Source organism: Harmonia axyridis, chromosome 1 (genome assembly GCF_914767665.1).
Source record: "Harmonia axyridis chromosome 1, icHarAxyr1.1, whole genome shotgun sequence".
NCBI lineage: Eukaryota > Metazoa > Arthropoda > Insecta > Coleoptera > Coccinellidae > Harmonia > Harmonia axyridis.
Genome location: NC_059501.1, coordinates 67,888,953 through 67,911,837, shown reverse-complemented (window position 1 = coordinate 67,911,837; position 22,885 = coordinate 67,888,953). Strand labels below are relative to the sequence as shown.

Here is a 22,885-nt window from a genome sequence, read left to right as displayed (position 1 = left end):
TTAGAAAGTCCATCGTTAGTAACTGTTTGTAACATACAAATTTTCGTTTGTAACCCAATCTATAATGAAAAAAAAAAAAAAATTCCTAGAATGCGAAGTTAGCACCCACTTTTTCGATAATCAAAAATTTTGTTTTTGCATTCGTTAGTAACTCGTTAGTAACTATTTGTAACACAAAAATTTTCGTTTTTAACCCAACCAATAATGAAAAAATGTCACTCTTAAAATGCGAAATAAGCACCCACTTCTTTGAAAATTAAGAATTTTTTTTTGCATTCGTTAGTAACTCGTTATTAACTATTTGTAACACAAAAATTTTTGTTTGTACCTCAAGGATACTGGTGGAAAACATCGCATTCCGCTTGGGTGCTAACTTCGCATTTTAGGAATTTTTTTTCATTATAGATTGGATTACAAACGAACATTTTTGTGTTACAAACAATTATTAAAGATGGACTTTCTAATTAAATTTTTTTTTTGGGATAATCGAAAAAATCGAAGAAAAACGTGAAGTTAGCACACCAGTGGAATGCGATGTTTTTCTACCAGTATCCTTGAGGTACAAACGAAAATTTTTGTGTTAGAAATAGTTACTAACGAATGCAAAAAAAAAATTTTTGATTTTCGAAAAAGTGGGTGCTAACTTCACGGACACGGGAGTTCATAGTTTCAGCATTTTTTCATGGCTCACCCTATATGAATATCCTTATGGGACATTTTAACCAGAAGTCCTCATTCAACTCGAGGTCCTCTATCTCCACTGAGTCGTTGTCTCTTATGTCACCAGTCACCCTATAGATTACTAAAACATCGTCTGGTATTCATTTTGTCCGATACGTGAAAAGCCACGTGATGGTAATCCCTCTTAAATATTCAATTTAATGAACAACTTTGAGATTCAACCGGCATACGGAATCCCCAACGAACTACGGCATTTGAGATCCCATCTTGAATAAGGAACTTGAAAATTTTAAGTTCCAAGCCTTTTTCATGCATTATCTTGTTAACGACGCATGCTCATGTGCGCCCGCAGGGGAGGGCCAGGGGGGGCCATGGCCCCCCCTGAGATTTTGATTGCCTCATTTTTCAGCACAACACCCTCAATATTACTTTCTCAATCCAAAGGGCATGGAAAAAAGGAAAGTAATGGATTCTCAACAATTTTCCGGTTTTCAATGACAATCATGGACGCCTTATCGTTTTTCAATAATTTTCATTTTGCCCCCCCTGAGAAAAATTTCTGCGGGCACCCATGCGCATGCTCAGACTTGTTTTATAGAGTATTCAAGTGAACTTCATGAGCGTACATTTGTTTTTGAACATATTCATTTGAAGGGTGCTTCATTACATAACAAGTATCATGAAAATATAATTTTCTAAGAAAATTATAATTTTCTAAGTCATTATTATGGATATGCAAATGCTGATTCTATAAACAATTTAAAGGCATAATTCCTTGAACTTACTTTTGATTGAGAAATATGAAATACCTTCTGAAATAATTTTATTATTGATATTATTGGCTTGAAAGGAAATTTATGATATAATATGATGACCATATGAGGGATTTTAAGAATGGAGGTGGTTGTGCCGTAGGTTACTGTGGTTAACTCTTAACTTTGTATAGGCTCGTCCTTGTTTTTTCTCCAAAATATTGAATGTAATAGCTGATTTTCGCTGTCTAATTTCACCTACCTGTACATTTTTTCGATGTCTGCAGTCATTGCAATTTTGTGTTTTCGCCATCTGATCAGATTATCTATAAGATCTTTCCCTCATATGATCATTATATTATATCAAAATTTCCTTTCAAGCCAATAATATCAATAATAAAATTATTTCAGAAGGTATTTCATATTTCTCAATCAAAAGTAAGTTCAAGGAATTATGCCTTTAAATTGTTTATAGAATCAGCATTTGCATATCCATAATAATGACTTAGAAAATTATAATTTTCTTAGAAAATTATATTTTCATGATACTTGTTATGTAATGAAGCACCCTTCAAATGAATATGTTCAAAAACAAATGTACGCTCATGAAGTTCCTCGTGAAAGACCCTGTATAATTATATTATATGTATATAATTGAAATAGTCGCGCAACTGCCCTGGTTCGAGATTAGCCAAGCTGAGTTGCATTTTTTTTAATGGGAGTTTCACAGTATAGCCATGTTCGTTCCGTTGAACGGTGTTAGCATAAAATTCTTCGACTAGGGCATTATCGTGTGATGTTTCTTTCGAATTTTCTGCTTCTTCAGTATTCCAGAATTTCTTAAGTTGTGCATTCTCGTTTAAATTTGTGATTAGGCTGGTTATACATAGTTGTGGACTCTAGGGTGCTGTTCCACTTATTATCCATCCGAAGTGAGTGTTCTATGTCACTAGACCATCATTCAGCATTTTGAAACCAGCGTGTATGTATTTTGGGAAGATGCCGACATAGATAATTAGATAGATGTTTATTCCTAGCAGAACGTCGATCGGATCTGGTACATGGAATTGTGGATCTGCGAGTTGTATGTTCTCCCAATTGTTTTGTGTATATATGTAAGTAGATGGCATGTTATTTGTTACTTTGCCTATTATATTGAGCTCCAATATAATCATCACGAAGTCACTTTCGAGGATGGGTGTTATCAAGGGCGAAGATCTTTTTTTTCTTGGGGGCGGGGGTAATCGAAAAAAAAATGTTGACAACATTTTTTACTCATATCTACAGGGTGTCCCGTAAAGACCACGTCAAACCGAGAGAGAATGTAGATCAAAGGATAACCCACCTGATATGACAAAATTCCCATCATAAAAGTCTTGCCGTTTTCGAGATATTTTTTTTTTGAAAATAATTAATTTTTGCCCCTTTCAATAGTTTTGTCTTTACGGTTGGTACAATTTTACACCTTTTCGGTTAATTTTTCCAGTAAAATATTGCTGGAGAATGATTTTAACGTTTACATTAAAAACATTCCCCAAACATTTTAAAGGGGGGCTGTGATAAAAATTTTTCTTGAAAATTTTGGTAGTGGATTCTTTTGTTCATGAAATTTAGCCCATCGTAGTGGAACAGAAATCTACTGAGCTACTGCTGCACATTACACCAATAAATTGTCTATTTTATAGTGATTTCAAAAAGGTATCACACAAATCATTTGTTATTCAAAGAAAAAAGATATGGCTGTTTCTATCCAAAGGTAAAATAAGTACAAAAACTTATAATTAATTTATTTATCACAGCTACCTAACTGGATCTTTATAATAATTTGGATTTTCCTGAGAATTAGTGTAGAGAGCTGTTTAATTTTTTTTTCTCGAAATTGATTGCAGATACGACAAAACTACAACAAAACCAAAAAGTGTAATACTGAACCAGAGTTCCTTTTTAAATTTTTCTAAACTACCAGTGGTTCACAAAAAAATAATTCTGGAGGGAAGAATTGGACACCCTTCCAGAAAAAATTCACCCTGTAGATTTGCATTCAAAATTGATGAAAACTTTAAATTGGAATATCTATGCCAATTCAAATTAAATATCTTATGAAGGGAAGGTGCTATGAGAGAACAACTTGAACTCTAACATATGTATCTCAAAAACAAAGCGTTTGTGGACTCATGTTATGGAACTTTTTTTTTAAATGATCCGAGAAATCTGTTATTTTCATTTGTACCTCCAATTTAGGAACACCTATAGATATAAGCAATTCAAAACTGATGTCTTCACAAATAAATTGCAATGGCTCTCCTGTGGACCATTGAGATGTATTATTCATTTATTTACTTTTCGCTTCGAATCCTGGGTCATTAGCGATTTTGGTACAAAAAATTTACATCTCATTCACAAAGTTTATTTGACATATTTTACTGTTATATGTTGATAACAATTTTTCTAACAAATAATATTGTGTTGAAAGCCTTCGGTCTGTTGATGTTAAGGGCATCATCCATTTTGGAGCTAAGTACAGGGTGGGCAAATTTCGATGTTTTAGCACTACAACTTTTGAACCAGAGGAGATAGACAAAATCTGATACTCATTTCTCGGTCTCTTTTTCTGAGAAACTAACAAGGGTAGTATTCATTTTTGGCCACCTTCTTTTGTTTTCGAGTTATAAGCGAAAATTGGAAAAATGGCGATATCGAAAAACATTCATATCTCCGCTAATACTGATGATAGAGCTCTGAAATTAAAACATTATACAGGCACTTTTTTACGTAGAATCCAGTGGCGTGCTTGTATTTTCAAAAGGGTTTTTAATTACGAAGCTATTACGCAAAGTTATGTTTTTTCAAATAGGAACACTAGATTTTTGTGCCATTTTCTGAAAGCTTAATTTTTCTTGATTTAAAAAATATAAAACATCGTATGATTCGTATTAAAATAAATAACAGAAAATGGTCAAAAACCTTTTTTTATTTAGGAGTCTCAATATTTCTATGGTTTCAACTGTTGATGAGCCTTTCTATAACAAGAGCAGTGTCCTTCCGTCAATCTGATTATTTCTATGCTTTTCACTTATTTCTACAAAATTTGAATCTATATTTATTTTATACAAATAGTTTCGAAAAGATAAACGAACTTGGAAAAAGTTTCCTAGGTAGCTTGAACACAGTTTCAAATATTCATCTATTGAAATATCGAGAAGAGGTGTCGACTGTGAATTGTGCAATTGTTGTCATTATTAGGTTAAATATTATTTCTTGTTTGTCCCTTCGTAATTAAAATGTTGAGTTCAATCATATATGCATTGTTTCATTATGCTGTTTAAAATGGATTGGTACTTGTGCGTATTGATTCTGGAGACCTATGTAAATAATCTCCTGATACATGCATCTCAATACAACACTTTCGATTGAAAAATTCGATCTTGTAGTTTCTCCGTTATTTCCAAATCAATTTTTAGATAAAAAATTTATAAAACATATCATATCTAGATTCGAATTATGTAGAAATAAGTGAAAAGCATAGAAATAATCAGATTGACGGAAGGACACTGCTCTTGATATAGAAAGCTCAATTATTTTGTGTTCATCAACAGTTGAAACCATAGAAATATTGAGACTCTTAGGTGAAAAGAGGTTTTTGGCCATTTTCTATTATTTATATCGATCCGAATCATACGATGTTATATATTTTTGAAATCAGGAAAAATCAAGCTTTCAGAAAATGACACAAAAATCTAGTGTTCCCATTTGAAAAAACATAACTTTGGGTCATAGCTTCGTAATTAAGAACCCTTTTGAAAATACGAGCACGCCACTGGATTTTACGTAAAAAAGTGCCTGTATAATGTTTTAATTTCAGAGCTCTATCATCAGTATTAGCGGAGATATGAATGTTTTTCGATATCGCCATTTTTCCAATTTTCGCTTATAACTCGAAAACAAAAGAAGGTGGCCAAAAATGAATACTACCCTTGTTAGTTTCTCAGAAAAAAAAACCGAGAAGTGGGTATCAGATTTTGTCCATCTCCTCTGGTTCAAAAGTTGTAGTGCTAAAACATCGAAATTTGCTCACCCTGTACAAAGGATTTCCTTTGGTTTTCATAAAGCGGGCATTCTGTTAATATATGCTTGTTACACTTGGACATTACATGAAGTGCACTGTGGAGGGGGGGGTGTTCTTCCTTCAGTATGTACGAGTGGGTACATTTATGACCAATTCTAAGTCTTCTCAGCTGCTCAGCATTAAAAGTTCATTTCTTCTAGTCATGATGGGATAGAATTTGGCGGTAGAACGTTCAATGAACGATTGAGAAATATGAAATACCTTTTTAAATAATTTTATGTGAATATTATTGGCTGGAAAGAACATCATACAAATACCGATCATCATTCTCAGAAATCTCAACAATCCTTTTGAAGTGCGGTGCCGGTAAACCATAACTAATAACTATCGTTACTTTCGAACCGGTTATTTTACGATTGAGGAACTCGCGACAACGTTACTCTTGAATATCGTTCCAAAATCGCGGTATCGAAATAATGGCCCTTGCAAGTGGCGTTACTGTCCCATCCCATCCCTAATACTTATTGCGTAGTAGCCACAGATTACGTAATCTGTGGTAACCTATAATAACATTATGGTGGTAACCGGGTAACCCATAGACAAATAAATCTATGGGGTAACCTGTTGCACTTGCAAATCTTAGAACATTAATAATCTATCTATCTATATTCTAAGTTGCAAATAAATATCAGTTGACAGTTCAGACTAGTATAGAAGTCGTTGGTAATATGTGGTGGTAATATTGTGCCTGTGCCCTGTATTTCGTTTCAGTCGTACATGTCACGTACGATAAAAATGTGTGTAATGTGCCTGATCAAATTCTCTAGCTCACCAAGTGATTTTTTTGTAAGCAGCTAATAATTTATTTTTTTTATATCATGATAGTTCCTTGGAAGTTTGGTGGAATTGTTCAAGTACATTAAATATACAATGAATTATATGTGCTTTATTGAAGAGGAGGAATTCTGATGTCGATATTAAATTTGCCAAAATGTTTCCAGGTATTATATGGTTCTTACTAAAATTCTAGATAATATAAAACGTTCTAAACAAGATGAAATTTTAGAGAAAAATTTGCTTCGGATTATTATGTGATCGTCTAGACTCTAGATAATTACCTCAATATTGTGGGCAATTGATTCACAATTAATCAAAAATAAAAATTTATTCAAAGAAATGAGTTTAATCAAACAGGCAGTAACCAGCTAACTTTACTCCTATTGCTCAGCAGTACTACATTATTAAATTCATTACATGTTCTCAATCTCATTCTCTCCAATCGGCAATAACTGGATTAGAGCAGATATAGAAATTCCTATGCATTTTTTTCTTAACCGGAGACTTGATTAGTAAATCAGGATTTATTGAATATTTGCATGAATACACGAAAACTTAACATAATCATTGAAACAGTATAAAATAATTTGATATATGGATTCATAATAAATGTTCACAATATCCTCCCTTATTTTTTGGGCATTTATAAATTCTTTGTTGTTAGCTTTCAAATATGTTTTCTAACATTTTTGGATAAATATTTTGACAGCACATTGTTATTGCGCTTGCACCTCTTCAAGAGTATAATATTGTATTTATTTTTCAGATATCCAAAAATGCAATAATCTAATGGAGTCAAGTCTGAAGACTGTGTTGAGGAAGAATCCCAGCTGAATTTCTTCATCCTTCAGCTAGTTTATAAATGGTTCTAGCATAAATCTTCTGTACCTCTCACCATCGATGGTTGCTTGAAAAGAAATTGGTCCATGTATTCAATGACAAGAAAGTGACAACCACACACCAACTTTTTGGGAATGTACTGGAATCTCAATGAAATTGTTATGATTCTCAGATATCCAAGGTAATATGCAGTTTTGCTAATTCACAAAACCCGTTAAACCAAGCCTCATCACTAAAAAAAGGCAGGTTCAACAATTTAAACTAACAAGCCGAAACCAATACTATGTATAGTATACTGTCTAGAACAGCATACATATTTTAATTAAACTGAGGAATTTGCAGTAGGGCTGGGACTTTTTCACTTTTTTGTATTCAAATATTCATTGTGAAACTTTGATTAATTAAGTTGATATTTATTTGAATATTCCGCACAAAACACCTAATCACCCATGACAGGACTGAATCTTCTTTAATTTCTGGCAATAAATATGCATAAATATTCGACAGATCTATTTAACAAGCAGATACTACTGAACACAGCTTACTGTTATCCGATGCATAAATGTAAGAACGTTTGTTATTCTTGGAAAGTTGTGAGTGCCTTGGTTATATCGAAAAAATAATCATATTCTTAAAATCAAATTGTTGTTTGCAAAATCCAACAATTATTTCTTTTTACATGACAAGAGAAGATAATTATTGATCAATAAAATTACCCCTTGGTTGAATAGAAGAGGTGAAACCTTGGCTAGGATATGAACCCATTATAGGTATACAGGTATCAAGAATTCCTCTTTGTTTTCTATTAAATTCTTACTTTTCTAGAATTTACTTTATTTTAAAACCAGTTATGGAGACAAAGATCCTTGCCCCTGTTCCCAAATGTATTTTCCGAAATTTTGAGCAGTTGTGATGTCAAAGTAAAAAATCTAAAATTACAATGTCAAAGAAAATAAATATTTCAAAATATTAATAAATGAAAACCGCAATTATTCGAATAAATATTCAATTAATATTCGAAACTTTAAATCATTGATGATTTCTAGCCTTAATTCGAAGTTCACGATATACCTACCATACACTTAGTTTTTTATTGCAGAAGGTTTCTCCAAGTTCTTTGACATGATTCAAGCTGTAGAGAACCTTTGGATTATCCAGAGGTTCTCCCCATTGCATCTGGTCCAGATCCCCTTCAACCCTTGATTGGTTTGAGATTACTCAGAGTCTATGGAACTTCTCTTCATTGTCCACACAGTGTTTGAACAGGCTGATGAGTCTCTGGTCTTTGTAGATACCTACCTGCTGACGCAGGTACAGGAAATTAATGAAGGTAAGTGGGCGTACATTCTAAAGCAACTTTCATTTATCGAACTTTCTGAAGTAATATATCAAGTATGAAGAATGAAACTTACAGTTCTCTAATTAGATAATCCATCTCTCATTTCTTTGCTAGCCAAGGAGAGTGTTTCAAGCATATTTTGAATGGCTGGCGTTTTCCTCTTTAGTTGGGGTATCTCCTTAGCAGTAGAAGTGCTCTTCATTCTTGTCTGCAATTTTTCCCATGGAGCCATGGGTCTTCCTCCTAACTGCTTAAACTTATCAGCAACTGAATCTAGTGTTATACTACAGGCTTGCGACTCAGATTAATATAATAAATAAAATAAATAAATAACAAATAATGTCATCTTTTTCCATCAAATCATGTTGAAACTCATATTGTTTTGTTCTCATCAGCTCAAAGACTTGAAAGCTGTTCTATGGTGCTCTTGATCATCACCTGTGAGAGCTACATATAACCAGTCATACATTTCCTTTTGATTACTGATGGTTAGATGATATGCATCACAAAAGTTTTTAAATTGTGGCAGATCTAAACAGGTTGCAACACATACATTGAAAAATACTCAAAGGCTCCCAGTGTGTAGTAACCTGAGAGGATTCCTAGAATATTGTCACAACATGATGGATGCAATTCCTGCATTTTTGAGATTAGTTCCTTTTACTGGGACCTTTTTTTTGCTCCCGTAGAGATTTATCTTTCCGTAAAGTGGCTGCAGTGTCACGATATCTCACCTGCTTATTGACCACAGAAGGTTTATTAGCTTTCAAGGACTCTTGAACCATTTTCAATTGCACAGATAGTTCATTCTGTTTCATGATGCAATCATCAAGTTTCGACATTGTTGAGTATATTACATCATTATGTTGCTTTATTGAATCATTCATGTCGGCTATACAGAGTGTTCCAAATTAAGTCGGCACCATTGCCAACTCCGTTATTATTGATGCTACGATTTCGGGTAAATAGACAAACTGGTAGCATTTTTAGTGGCCTTCTCGATGCCGAAAACAAAAAAAAATTGACAGTAGCGTTGTCATAATATTTCATAAAATGATATTTTTTTTTCAATGAAACACCCTATATTTTTACATGCATTTCGATTCCCCATAACGTGCTCTCAGAAAAATTTATATTTTCATACATTTTTTTTTTCATGAGATTGAACATTTCTGAATCTGGAGTAAATTCGAAGATTCACCAGCTTCCTTTTATTGTATATAGAATGGAAGCAACATTTTTGTTCGTATATCTGTTTCCAACTTAAGTTTTTATTCTGTTCATTATGGAAAATATTCGTTCACATTTTATATTTAACAAACATAGCATTCGCTCAGCAAATGTGCGATTATTTTTCGATATTGCAGTTTTTAAATTGCCGACCATGGTCCAAAAGTTCACAGAATCGTTGGATTCGCTAAACTACTGTACAAAAATTACCTATTTTCATATCTAACTTAAATTCTCTATATTCATTATCTATCATTCTGATTTCATCTTCTTCCACTGAATTGGAAAATTTTGAAAGCAGAGAACGAACTGATTGAAAACCATGATAAATTGCCACTTCAGGATCTAAGAACTATTCTCATTCTAAACTCATTGAACATCAGAATATAATTGAACAATACCATGACGATGGAATAAATAAGTCAACAAGAAAACACCCTACACAAATTCTTTTGAAAATTTTGAATACCAATTAAATAATGATTATATGTTATAAAATGTATTATATTTAAGTATAAAAAAAAATGTAAATTAAAAGGCTGAAGGACCCTAGGTCGGTGGCCTTTTGTTTAACAATAAATTACAGTTACCACTACTACTAAAATTTTGCCTGAGTACTTCAGTTCAGCGTCAAGCATACTCCTCAAACCCATAATATGCTCGTTCGCATCCCCTACATACATATTGACCTTCAAAAAATTTCCCGATATCTTCATATGACAATCGAACACATTCTTTAATTTTGTACATACACATGTTCCACATTGATGTCTGTACGCATCATCGTCATTTCTCGGAGTCAAATCGAACGCCCCCGCAAGCCATCCTCTGACGAAGTTGGCGGAGACAAATCTGTTGCCATAGAAGAACCGCTTTGAACAGAAATTCATTAAACTCATACTTCAGCCGTTTGGTCCAACTAATACTTGTGAAAGTTCGCCCCTATCATCGAATGCTCTTCCAGAAGATTTCATGTCCTATTTCTGCATTAGCATGAGTATTCGCACTTACTCCTCTTTTCGCAATATTAAAGCCTGGATATACGTAACTGATTTGAACTACGTTGGATGTTCACGCCCATACCACGACATAACTACACCATTTGGCGGTCTACCCATTATTTGCCTAGCAACTCTTCGGTTCAGTAATCGAAACTCGTCACCAATTCCCTCATTATCGCATAACAATACTTCCTTTAATACGCCGAAACTATTAACCGTCAAAACTTCCTTCGGCATAACATTGGTAGGCACCGAGCAGCTGGCGAGGTCCAGCATGGTTTCATCGCTAACAACGTGGTTCGGATTCATCGCGAGCCCATTAACCACTAATACATTTGCTTCTATTTTCAACATGCATGATAATGCAGACAATTAAGTTGGATGACACAAACTTTGGGCTACATATTCTAAGAACTCTCAAATATCTTGAAATAGGGATTTCGGGATGTTCATCCTAAAACCTCTTGCTCTCTGGGACACTGAGGTAAAGGTTGGTTGCATATACAGGGTGGCCACTTTTTCAATGGGATTGTATTGGTAACTTTTAAACCATAAGAGTTAGAAGGTCGGTCAAATGGAGAAAACATTGCATGCATAGAAGCATTATCAAGCAGTTCAAACAAATCGAGATTATCAGGGCCGGTTTACGAGATATCATAAGAAAATTAAATTATGTCATTTTGATTTTTCTTTTTTCCCCACTTTATTTCAAATATTATCAAAAAATGTTACAGGAATTTTTTATTCGACAGTAAATTATCCTCAATTTGACGTAATCAGATTTCGTATCCAACGTTTCGTACTCTCTGGGCCACCCTCAACCTCATTTTTTTCAATAAGGACCTGCATAATTTATGACATTTTTCGAAATAGCTTTTAACGCTGAATTCAACGATATATCATACAATGTCATTCAAAGTTGATTTTCAGGTGATTTTGACCCTCATCGAAATTTAATGGTGTGTATGTAAAAAAAAACAAGTCTATTAACGATATCAATGTTCTGACCCAAATTCAATCGAACCCAGAAAAAAAATCGAGAACTGGGGCCAGTGAATGGAATTTTTCAAAAACTGCTGTTAATAAAATAGTCAAGAGACGCGAATACAATGAGATTAAATTTGAATACCAAGCCTTGCAAAAATTATATCGTAATGATCTCAAAAAAAGTTCGATTCTGTAATTTGTTTCAACAGAACAAATGACAAATACAACAATAGTGATACCTCGCGAGAAAATTGAGAATGTTTTGGAAGGTATTCAAGGAGACCAAACAAGCAAATGTATAAGAAATATGGGTTCCAGAACCGTGAAGTGCATTTTACAAAATGGTGGACATTTCGAACACTTACTTCATTAATTTTCATTTACTTTCGAATAATCATTTGATTTTTTTTTCACTAAATGATACTTTCGTTTAATTATTATGAATTGAAATATTTGAATGATTATTATAAAAGAAGAACCAAGAAACCAGTATACTGGTTTCTTGTTTTGATTCTAAATATGTTCCATTTAGTTCAACATGGGTAATTTGATTTTCTTATCGAAATTCATTGCATATTGCATGTTGTTAATTAAACTAAATGAAGGTAATACAGATCCGACCCAAAGAAAATTGGATAAGGGTCAAAATCACCTGAAAATCTACTTTGAATGCCATTGTATGATATATCGTTGAATTCAGCGTTAAAAGTTAATTGGAAAAATGTCATAAAATATGCAGGTCCGTATTGAAAAAAATGAGGTTGAGGGTGGCCCAGAGAGTACGAAACGTTGGATACGAAATCTGATTACGTCAAATTGAGGATAATTTACTGTCGAATAAAAAATTCCTGTAACATTTTTTGATGATATTTGAAATGAAGTGGAAAAAAAAGAAAAATCAAAATGACATAATTTAATTTTCTTATGATATCTCGAAAACCGGCCTTGATAATCTCGATTTGTTTGAACTCCTTGATAATGCTTCTATGCATGCAACTTTTTCTCCATTTGACCGACCTTCTGACTCTTATGGTTTAAAAGTTACCAATACAATCCCATTGAAAAAGTGGCCACCCTGTATGTAATTGCCAAGAAAGAAGAATACTCCTGAGCCAATGATGGACTCGCTCTCACGGATGAGGCAAGTGGGCCGCAGCTCACCTCTGACACCGGGGGTGCTATCATTAGCAAGTAGCTTGGGGACGTTCGATCACAATCTGCGATTGTGCTCCTGCTTCCGATGGAGAAGCGAAATCAACGGCTGTTGTTTTGAACGTCTTTGTCGCTGATAATATGTTGGATATCGCAACGAGGAATTCTAGGTTGAAGCCTAAGTTTGGTGGGTACGAAGGCATTTCTGCTTCGGTAATCCCGACTTCAAAAGCCAAGTGCTTGGCTTCTGAACGACGATAGCTTAAAAGGCGAAAACCTAATAAATTATCGTTTGGTTGGTGACCGTCGTAGGTCACAGCGGAAGGCTATCTCGCGCGTTTGATAGTGCTTGTCTGACTGCTTTGCCAGTGACACCTAGACAAGGTAATTCCTCGTATAGGTTGTGTAAACTATCGTTTACAGCTGATGCTGGTACAGGAGAAGGAGCTTGTGCTCCTAGGAGTCCTCGTGGTGGCTGGACAGGAGTAGTTGTCCGTAGAAACCTCCTTGGCCGTTCAGAACGGTAGTTGGCATCTCTGGAACCTCTGGGTATAGGTGTTGCTGTATCCTTCAGTTCCTGAATCAATTGAATTTTATAAACTTTTAAATGAAAATCTTTCTTTAAAATTAAATGCATGGGCGATTTTTTTATGTTCAACGATTGGCGGATTTTGACGAATCGACGCCTCCACTTCTCGAATCGTTTCTTATCTGTACCTGTACTTTCGAACATCCGGATCCATTTTCTTATGGAGTCATCACTTGGTGATGATTCTAAATTAATGAAAAACTGGATCAATCACTCCCACAGAACGTCTAGTGGTAACTTTAAGGTCAGTATTACATAATATAATATTCTTTATATTTTTATTCAGTAATAAATTTAACTTGGACAAAAATAAGAAACGTAAATGCTACTAAGTACATTTTGAATTTTTATAAATTATGAAAAGATTCATCAGAAAAATGATTTATATAAAAAGCTATTGATGTAGAAGCTGAACATTCCTGTGTATTTTCAAAAGAACTGGTTGATTTGCTGCTCATCTCCATAAACGCAGTAATGAACTTCTCGTTGTATTTTCATCCTTAATAACATTTTTATTTTTGGACTGAGTGTTCTTATATGAGGAAGAAGACTTTCAAAAAAACACTCATTTTCATCAGATTTCTTCTGTTTACCTAACATTCAAATTTTTTCTTCCTCTAACTTTATGAGAGCTGCTCCTACATTTGAATCATTGGTTACTTTTCTCTAATTTTTTTCGCAATAGGTGTGTGGCATTCATTAAACTCACTTTCTCTTTTCGTGAGAAATTGCTCTCCGATGGCATGCTCACCGATGGCATGTTTGTCGGTCGGAAGTAACTGAAACGATATAATATAATAATAATAATAATACTCTTTATTTCATAGCATGTCTGTACAGTGTACTATACATAAAAGAAATAGTGTCAAATTGCCAAAATCCACAAAAATACTAAAATTAACTCAAATAATCATAAAGAGAATATGGTTCCAAACAAATCAAATATTCTCTGACATTTTTCTTAAAATTCTTAAAATCATTCAACTGTTTAATCCTATCAGGTAGTTTATTATACAATTTAATACACATGTAAGATGGGTGCTTTTCTGATAGAGATAACCTATGTATAGGATAATGTAAGTTCTGCGATCTTAAAGGATAATTACTTTTAATTGTGCGAACTGAAAAAATATCTTTGTTCTTGAAAAAGAAAAGCAAACATTCTAATACATAAATACCAAAAATTGTCAACATTTTATTTCTCTTAAATAATCCCCTACATGATTGAATTGAAGTCATTTTAAAAATATACCTCATCACCCTTTTTTGTAACACAAACAATTTATTGACCTCTGAGCTTGATCCCCAAAATATAATTCCATATCTTAAAAGGCATTCAAAATTTGCAAAATAAACTGTTTTTAAATTATTTAGCCCCAAATACTTTGATAATGTTCTGATTCCAAATCCTACACGACATAGCTTCCCTGACAGGTAATCTATGTGATATGACCATTTAAGGAAACCATCCAAATATACCCCCAAAAATTTAATTGACTCTTCAATCTTGACATTACAACCATTTAAATCCAACACATTTTCCCTCATTTTCTGCGATCTGCTTGTGCTAAATAGCACAGCTGATGTTTTACTTTCATTCATTAATAATTTGTTCTCTGTAAACCACGATTTTAATTTATTATAAATTGAGAGTGTTTTTGCCTTGATATCATCAAAATCATATAATAAGGCTATAAGTGACCCTGTAATATAGAGGAAGTAAGGATACAAATAATAAACAGTATATTCTAACGTCGGACCTAATTTTTAGGATACATAACATATTAAAGGAGTAACGATAATCTTAATATATATATTTCTTGTGTGCGTGTGTATGTGACTGAACTCCTCCTAAACGACTGGACCAATTTTGATGAAATTTTTTGTGTGTGTTCGTGGAGATTCGAGAATGGTTTAGATTTACAGTTTGGTCTACTGGAAAATGTTTTTTCAATTAATTTCTTATTTATAAAGAGTTGTTGATTTTGGAATGTCAAACGATGACATTTTGTGGCTTAGACATAGAAAATCCGTGTTTTTCTCACGGCCAATTGTATGTTGCGTGTTCCAGAGTTGGAAAACCATCGAGTTTGTTTGTTTATACTCCTCATGGACTAACTAAAAATATTGTACATCCAATGGCATTACGATAAATTAAGTTTTTGTAAATTAAAAAAAAATAAATATATATGTTATAAAATGTTTTGAGTGCAAGCTTTTTCACCTTTCATTAAAATGAGTTAAAGTTTTCATTTACGATGCTGTTATTTATTTGACAAAGTAATAACTTTTCAATAATAATTTTCATCAAAGCGGTCCAGATTGTTTCAGCTCATTAAAAAAAGTATGAAATTAAAGACGTGTGTACAGGACAACGTCTGTCGGGTCCGCTAGTAATATAATATAATACTATGTTAGCAATCTGATTGCCGAGACTTATGTATTCCGTTCAAAAATATTATCTTAACTGCGTATTAACCTTGGAAGACAAATTCAAAAGCCGTGTTAACTACTCAATTTATGTGACATTAATGATCCATCTATTTGACGTCCGAGACAAAGAAACTGCTGAAAGATCTAATTATGAGTTATCGACAATTCGAACGTCTCACACTGCATAGAATTTGGTTCGATTTAATTTGGAGGGTTTTACCAATTTCCCATTTATTACATCTTTACGTATATATTGCTTTCATGTAGAGGGCTTTCGAAGCCTTTTACGAGCTTCATTGTTTCAATTTTATAGACAATCAACAAACCGGACTGTTACAGTTTTATATAGTTTAATAGTCAGTTGGCTTTTCAATCATAAAAATATATTATATTAAGGTTTCCATAGTAATAGTAAAAGTTGTTATTTCAAGTTAAACTGTTTTTGTATAAGTCACAGCATTAAAAGTTATTATTAGCCAAAAAATAGTAATTATTAGCCGACGTACAGTACTCTCAACTTTTCCTGAGTTTCTTGTTCATCAAGCTCCTTCTTCTGCTGGATAAGCTTGAGTTCCAGATATGTTTGAAATTTTCTATCTTCTTCTCTGATGTATACTCTGTGGAACATGTCTTTGATGTCTCCTGTGAATGCAATTTTCTTTTGTCTAAACTTGAAGAGTACACCCAGTAGGGAATTTAAAAAATCAGGACCTTTTAATAATTTTTCGTTTAAACTGATACCATTTACCTTAGAGGCAGCATCAAAAACTAATCTTACCTTTCCAGGCTTTTTGGGATTCACAACTCCAAAATGAGGTAGATACCATGATTTTCCATCCTGTATCTCCATATCTATGACCTTTCTTGCAAACCCATTGCCTTCATATTCATTCAATTTGTTTAAATATTCCTTGGAAAATACTGGATTCCGGGCTAATTTCTTTTCCATCATTTTGAGACGATTTTCTGCTGCTGACCTCGACTGAGGCATTTTAACATCATCTTCTTTCCATAAAAGGCCTATCTCCCATCTGTTTCCGACTCTCTTAGCTGTTTCTTCCATTATTTTCATTGCTCTAGCTTCTTCTACTGATATTTTCTCTTCCATCTTCACTCCAAGGCTATCAATTTTAAAAGACATTTTAACTAATTCATGCAATTCTTCATCCCTATCGACATGTAAAATGAATGCATTGTCAACACGACCACGGTGCATCATATTGCAATGAACAACCCAACCAAGCTTAGTACGAGACAATATTGGTGAATTTTTTCCACCCTCTATAACCTCACGTGCAATTATTAAATGAATATTGTCTTGCCCGATTAATATTTTTGGTTGCGCATCTATTAAATCTGGAAGGTTAATTGGTGGCAAATAATTCCATTTTTTCATGAATTTCTCGTAACTAATTGTCTGAGTTGGTAAATTCAGATCGCTGACAGTTCTTACGTTCGTCATAAAAAATTCTTTATTTTCATTTTTGCCTTTGATAGTTAAGTTGATCCTCTGAGAATCGTTCTCTTCATTAACAGTTGAATTTGTCCAGCGCATTCTCAAAGGATCAGTTGGACCTGTTGCTCCCAAAAATGAGGCTAAATCTTTATCTATCATGGTAATAGTGGACCCTTCATCGAATAACGCATATGTATGAACCTCGTTTTCAGGTCCTTTTAAAAGTACAGGAGCTATGCGCAATAAAACTTTCTTTTCTGTTTCTTTTGTATGATAACTCACATTTTCAGTCTCAGAAATTGGTGCTGTGGCAATATATTCTCTCGGAGAATTTGGATGGAGTAAGCTGTGATGGAATTTATCACAACCATCTTTGTTGCACACTTTTTTCTTTCTACAAAACCTAATCTGATGATTGTTACGCAAACAACAGAAACAAATTTTATTTTTCTTTACCCATTCCCATCTTCTGTCTGAATCCAACTGCTTGAAGTTACTGCAAGTATATGTCGAATGATTGTTCATTTTGCAGAACAGGCAATTGAATTTGCGGGTAGAGTTCTCCTCACTGGCGGCACATACGTATTTCTTCTTCTTTTCATTTTCAGTTTCCGGATAACTTAGAACACAACATGCTGCATTTGCTATCTCAGCGAACCAATTAGAAAAATCTGAAATATTAATGTTTTCAGTTTTGACATTTAGACAATTCACTTTTTTGCCCCATTCCAATTTCAAAGAGGTTGACAACTTTGAAACTAGTTCAGTCAGTAGCTGTGGATTGTAAAAATATTGTTGACAGTTGAGACTTGTCACTGTTACTGACAGATTCTGAACTGCTGTGGAGAAATCTAATATAGGTTCTAATTTATCGTCGCGCAATTGCGGAAACTTTCTAATAGAAGCTATCAAATCATTAATAATGAACTCCGACTGTCCATACCTCTTTTCGAGTGTTTCTATTATTTTATCTACTTCACAGGTAAAATTCAATAATGCTTGAACACTTAAGCATATTGATTATCCTTGAAACATTGCTCGGAGATATTAGAAGAGCTTTAACAGTTTCCCTAGCTTTTCCCTTGAGTGCTCTATCAAGACGAATGAGGTTATCCTGGTCTGATAAAAATTGAAAGGTTTTCATCTTATCTTCGACTCATAAGGTCAACTGCGTGGTTGTTGAAAGCTATTCAAGTTTTCAAAGGTACCATAATATCGTTCTCTGAGTTATTACCAGATGAAGTAGACAGAGCTGAAAAATTATGGTTTAAACTTGTACAGGAAGCATGTTTCAGGGAAGAAATTCGAAGTTTAATGAATAAGAAGCCTGTCGATAAAACGAGTAGACTTTATAAATTATCGCCCATGTTGGATAGTGAAGGAATTGTAAGGATCAACGGAAGAATAGGAGAATCAGAAGATATCTGTTATGAAACAAAATTCCCAATCATTCTTGATAGACAGCATTATTTTACACGTCTTTTGATCCTTCATTACCATAAAAGAGCCAGTCATCAGGGACAAGAGTTGGTTTTGAATGAGTTACGACAGAAGTTTTATCTCCATGATTCGGACAGAGGACGAGGGCCTGTGGAGTAATGCCTCAAAGATGAGCATAATGCGATATGCAAGTATCCATTGTCCAAATGCTGGCCTCCTGATTGACAACCTGAATTCAGATCCTTTATCATCTCTTCGACCGTTACACCCATTTCATCAGCCATTTCATTAATATCATCCTTACTGAAACAAGCACCAGCAAGAGGTGTCAAAAGTATGACATCTCTGTTTATTGCAATTGGCACCAGCTGATTGAGGATAACTACAGCAAGCATACTTGCAAGCCTAATGGTTAAGCAGATTCTCTCGTTCTGTATAAAGTTCTTTTTGTAATCAACCCCTCTATATGTTGATACAAGGCATGTTTTGATCCTTATAACATTCCCAGGGGCCTTGTATATAAACTTTAGTCTATATGTTTTGTTCTCTGTCCTTTTCCCCTTCCTTGAATCAGGTGCAATCTCGTAAATTATCCTGCTACAGAAATCTACTGCATATGATGCTTTTGCTGCATCAAGGGGTAGAAGATAATCATCGCAAATAGTAGAGAACTCAGTCTGCAACTCTGCAAAGTCAAATGCCATTGCACCATGATGATCTATAACAAGGAGCAGAAGGTGAATTATGAAGAAAAAATTAAAGTAAAACAAGAAGATCATAACTTATGCAAGTTTTTATCAAGACAGTCCATTCCCAAAGAACTACCAATATTTTCCGGAGATCCAACTGAATGGTTGCAGTTTGTAACAGCCTTCAGGGAAACCACTGAAATATGCGGCTTCAGTGATAGGGAAAATATTGCTAGGCTCCAGAAATGTTTGAGAGGAAAAGCTAAGGTATGGACTACTTTGGTCCAATGAATGTCACCATTGGCCGTCGACACGAAAAACGTTACGGGGTTTTATTTACTTGTATGAGTATTCGAGCCATCCACTTGGAGATTGCAAATTCTCTAACTACCGACTCCACCATTATGGCCATCAGAAGAATGATTGGACGAAGAGGTGGTCCTAAGAAAATATTTGCTGATAATGGTACGAATCTGAAGGGAGCCGAGAGAGAAATGAAGAAGGCGTTGCAGGAAATGAACGAAAATCAGATTTTAGCCGAAATGACCACTAAGGGAATCGAGTGGGTAAGGATACCACCGCTTACACCACACATGGGAGGTTGCTGGGAGAGGATGGTGAGATCCGTAAAAACGGCCCTATCAGTCACTCTCAAAGAGAGATCGCCAAAAGAAGAAGTTTTGTCTACACTTCTCATCGAAGCTGAAAATATAGTAAATAGCAGACCCTTAGTCCACGTTCCAATAGATGCCGCAGATGGAGAAGCTTTGACGCCGAACCATTTTCTTATAGGGACTTCAAGTGCTTCTCCACTTCCTTGCCTCTTGTCGGAAAGAGATCTAGTTACGAGAAAGCAGTGGAAGATATCCCAATATTTTTCAGACTGTTTCTGGAAACGTTGGATCAGGGAATATCTTCCAACTCTCACAAGAAGGACGAAATGGCACAAGAAAACGAAAAATTTAGCCGTAGGAGACGTAGTAATGATAATCGATGGTGACTTGCCCAGGAACTGCTGGATGAAAGGGGTGATCGAAGCTGTTTTTGTTGGAAAAGATGGACAAGTCAGAAGCGCCGACGTCAAAACAACACTGGGAACATACAGAAGACCAGCTGTTAAATTATGTCCCCTAGATATTCAATGAAGTTGTTGTTTTATTTATTTTTGGGGGGGAGAATGTTACAGTTTTATATAGTTTAATAGTCAGTTGGCTTTTCAATCATAAAAATATATTATATTAAGGTTTCCATAGTAATAGTAAAAGTTGTTATTTCAAGTTAAACTGTTTTTGTATAAGTCACAGCATTAAAAGTTATTATTAGCCAAAAAATAGTAATTATTAGCCGACGTACAGTAACACGGACTATAATTATTGCAAAGAAAACGAACTAAATTGACAATCGGAATTAGAAACAGATGATCTAGTACTTCACGATAACCGTGTGGCCAGAACGGACTAATTGTCCGCAAAAAGGGGTTTGCGGTCAATTTCAGATGAATTTTGCTAATAATATTGAATAACCCAAAAAATGTGAAATGCATCTTACCCCAACGGGCTGCAGAAGAAACCTAGGCGAATCACCGCTAAGCTGGTTCCAAAAAGGAGGTTCCAAGGAGGGGAATTCAGGGAAATTACCTTTGGCTTCACCTGCTTGATGACAAATTCAGGGCACTTCACGAAAAGTTGTTCAATATTATTTTGTTCACTAACACTAGTAGATGACGATATAGAAGATAGATGAAAATAAATTAAAATTAATTATGATGATTTATCAGAAGATTAATTGATTTGTCTCTTTTGAAACTTTCCTATATACAGAGTGGACCATTGAAAACGAAACAGCGGCTCTGAAGGTCAGCAGAACCGAGTTATATAAAAACGCTCGGACACATCAACAACATTTTTGAGGGGGACATCGTTCTCGATGAAATTCACCCGAAATACATTCCATCCCTCGGAGCTGTGACCGCCACCCCTAAATTTTTAAATGACACCATATGGCAAGTGATACCTCATTTGAAAGGTAGTTTCCTTCTTAATATCAAACAACAAAAATCAATTCATTTTATCGATTCATTTTCGAGATATAGGAACTTGAAGTTGGGAAATAAATTTTTATTCACTCAATCAATAAAAATAAGATCTAACATTGCAACTGTTCAAAGATAATTATCATTGTCAATGAATTAAATGTTCAAACTGTCTACCACCCATTTCCATACAATAGTACAAGTTCTGTTCAAAATGAGACCTCACATTTCGTAGCATTTCCGGCGTTCTTCGACGGCATTCTTCAATAATTCTACGTCGGAAATCTTCCAGAGATTCTGGTTCGGTTGCATAGATTTTGTTTTTCAAGTGACCCCACAGGAAAAAGTCGAGTGGGTTAAATCTGGAGATCTGACTGGCCACTCTATTCCAATTCTTCTTCCAATCCAACTTCCAGGAAACATTCTATCTAAAAACGCCCTAACAGGCTGTGCATAATGTGCACTGTGGAGGTGCCCCGTCTTGTTGAAATTTCAAGTGGTCTTCATGGTAACGATCGTCATTTTCAATGATGTCTACTAATTGTGGATAAACAAATTGATTCAAAAATTCCAAATAAGTTTCTCCTGTCAGGTTACCGTCGAGAAATACTGGTCCCATCAAACGGTCCCCAAAAATACCGGCCCAGATATTAAGTTTTTGGGGAGTTTGAGTATGGACTTCGTGGAAAACATGTGTATTAGCATCTGACCAATAACGACAATTATGACGATTCACAGTCAAATTCAAAAAGAATGTAGACTCATCAGAAAAGCAGATGTTGAAAAGGAAATTCTCATCAGCATCTATTTTCGTAGTCATAATTTCACAAAATTCCTGTCGCCTATCAAAATCATCTTCATTCAATTGGTGTACCAAATGTATTTTGTAGGGGTAGAATTTATGATGTTTCAGGATTCGGCGGATACTGGTTCTGCTGATATTGGTAACACTAGCCAATTTCTTTGTGCTCAATGTAGGGTCTGCATGAACTTGTCCTAAAAGTGCAACTTCAACAGGTTCATTTCTCACCGGAAATTCACGTTCTGGGTCTCGTTTCTTGTTGGCTACTGATCCAGTTTGACGAAATTTTTGCACTAATTCTAGAACGTATTTTCCAGCAACAAGTTTATCTGGATGCGTTTCATTTAACAAATTAGCTGTACGGTTACCGCACTTATCATTCTTAAAAAAAATTGTTATTATTTCAACTCTTTCCGCGATCGTATACACCATTATTGAGGAAAGAATTCAGCAGCTTTAATCAAGTAATTCATGTATGTTTATTTTTCGAATCTTGAATACGATGTGACTCCATTTCACTTGCATCGATTCTTTTGAACGCTGGGTCGAGCTTTCTTGT

At 34.5% G+C, this 22,885-nt stretch overlaps 1 protein-coding gene and 1 long non-coding RNA gene across 2 annotated transcripts; one reads left to right on the top strand and one right to left on the bottom strand.

The window, feature by feature from the left end:
- The first annotated feature begins 5,859 nt into the window (after positions 1 to 5,859).
- Positions 5,860 to 9,038, top strand: LOC123675664. Its single transcript, XR_006746804.1, has 3 exons — positions 5,860 to 6,500; positions 7,103 to 7,357; positions 8,276 to 9,038. It is a non-coding gene; the product is annotated as an uncharacterized LOC123675664 (long non-coding RNA).
- Positions 9,039 to 17,257: 8,219 nt separating this feature from the next.
- Positions 17,258 to 18,090, bottom strand: LOC123673841. Its single transcript, XM_045608563.1, has 4 exons — positions 18,078 to 18,090; positions 17,820 to 18,034; positions 17,361 to 17,771; positions 17,258 to 17,263 (listed from the first exon to the last, which is right to left on the bottom strand). Exons 1-4 carry the CDS (start codon positions 18,088 to 18,090, stop codon positions 17,258 to 17,260), a joined length of 645 nt encoding a protein of 214 aa, XP_045464519.1.
- Positions 18,091 to 22,885: the final 4,795 nt, after the last annotated feature.

Coding starts and splice junctions, on each gene's coding strand:
- LOC123673841 (XM_045608563.1), bottom strand. Junction 17,772..17,819: donor CAGACAGAAGATGGGAATGG/GTAAAGAAAAAT, acceptor AACAATCATCAG/ATTAGGTTTTGTAGAAAGAA.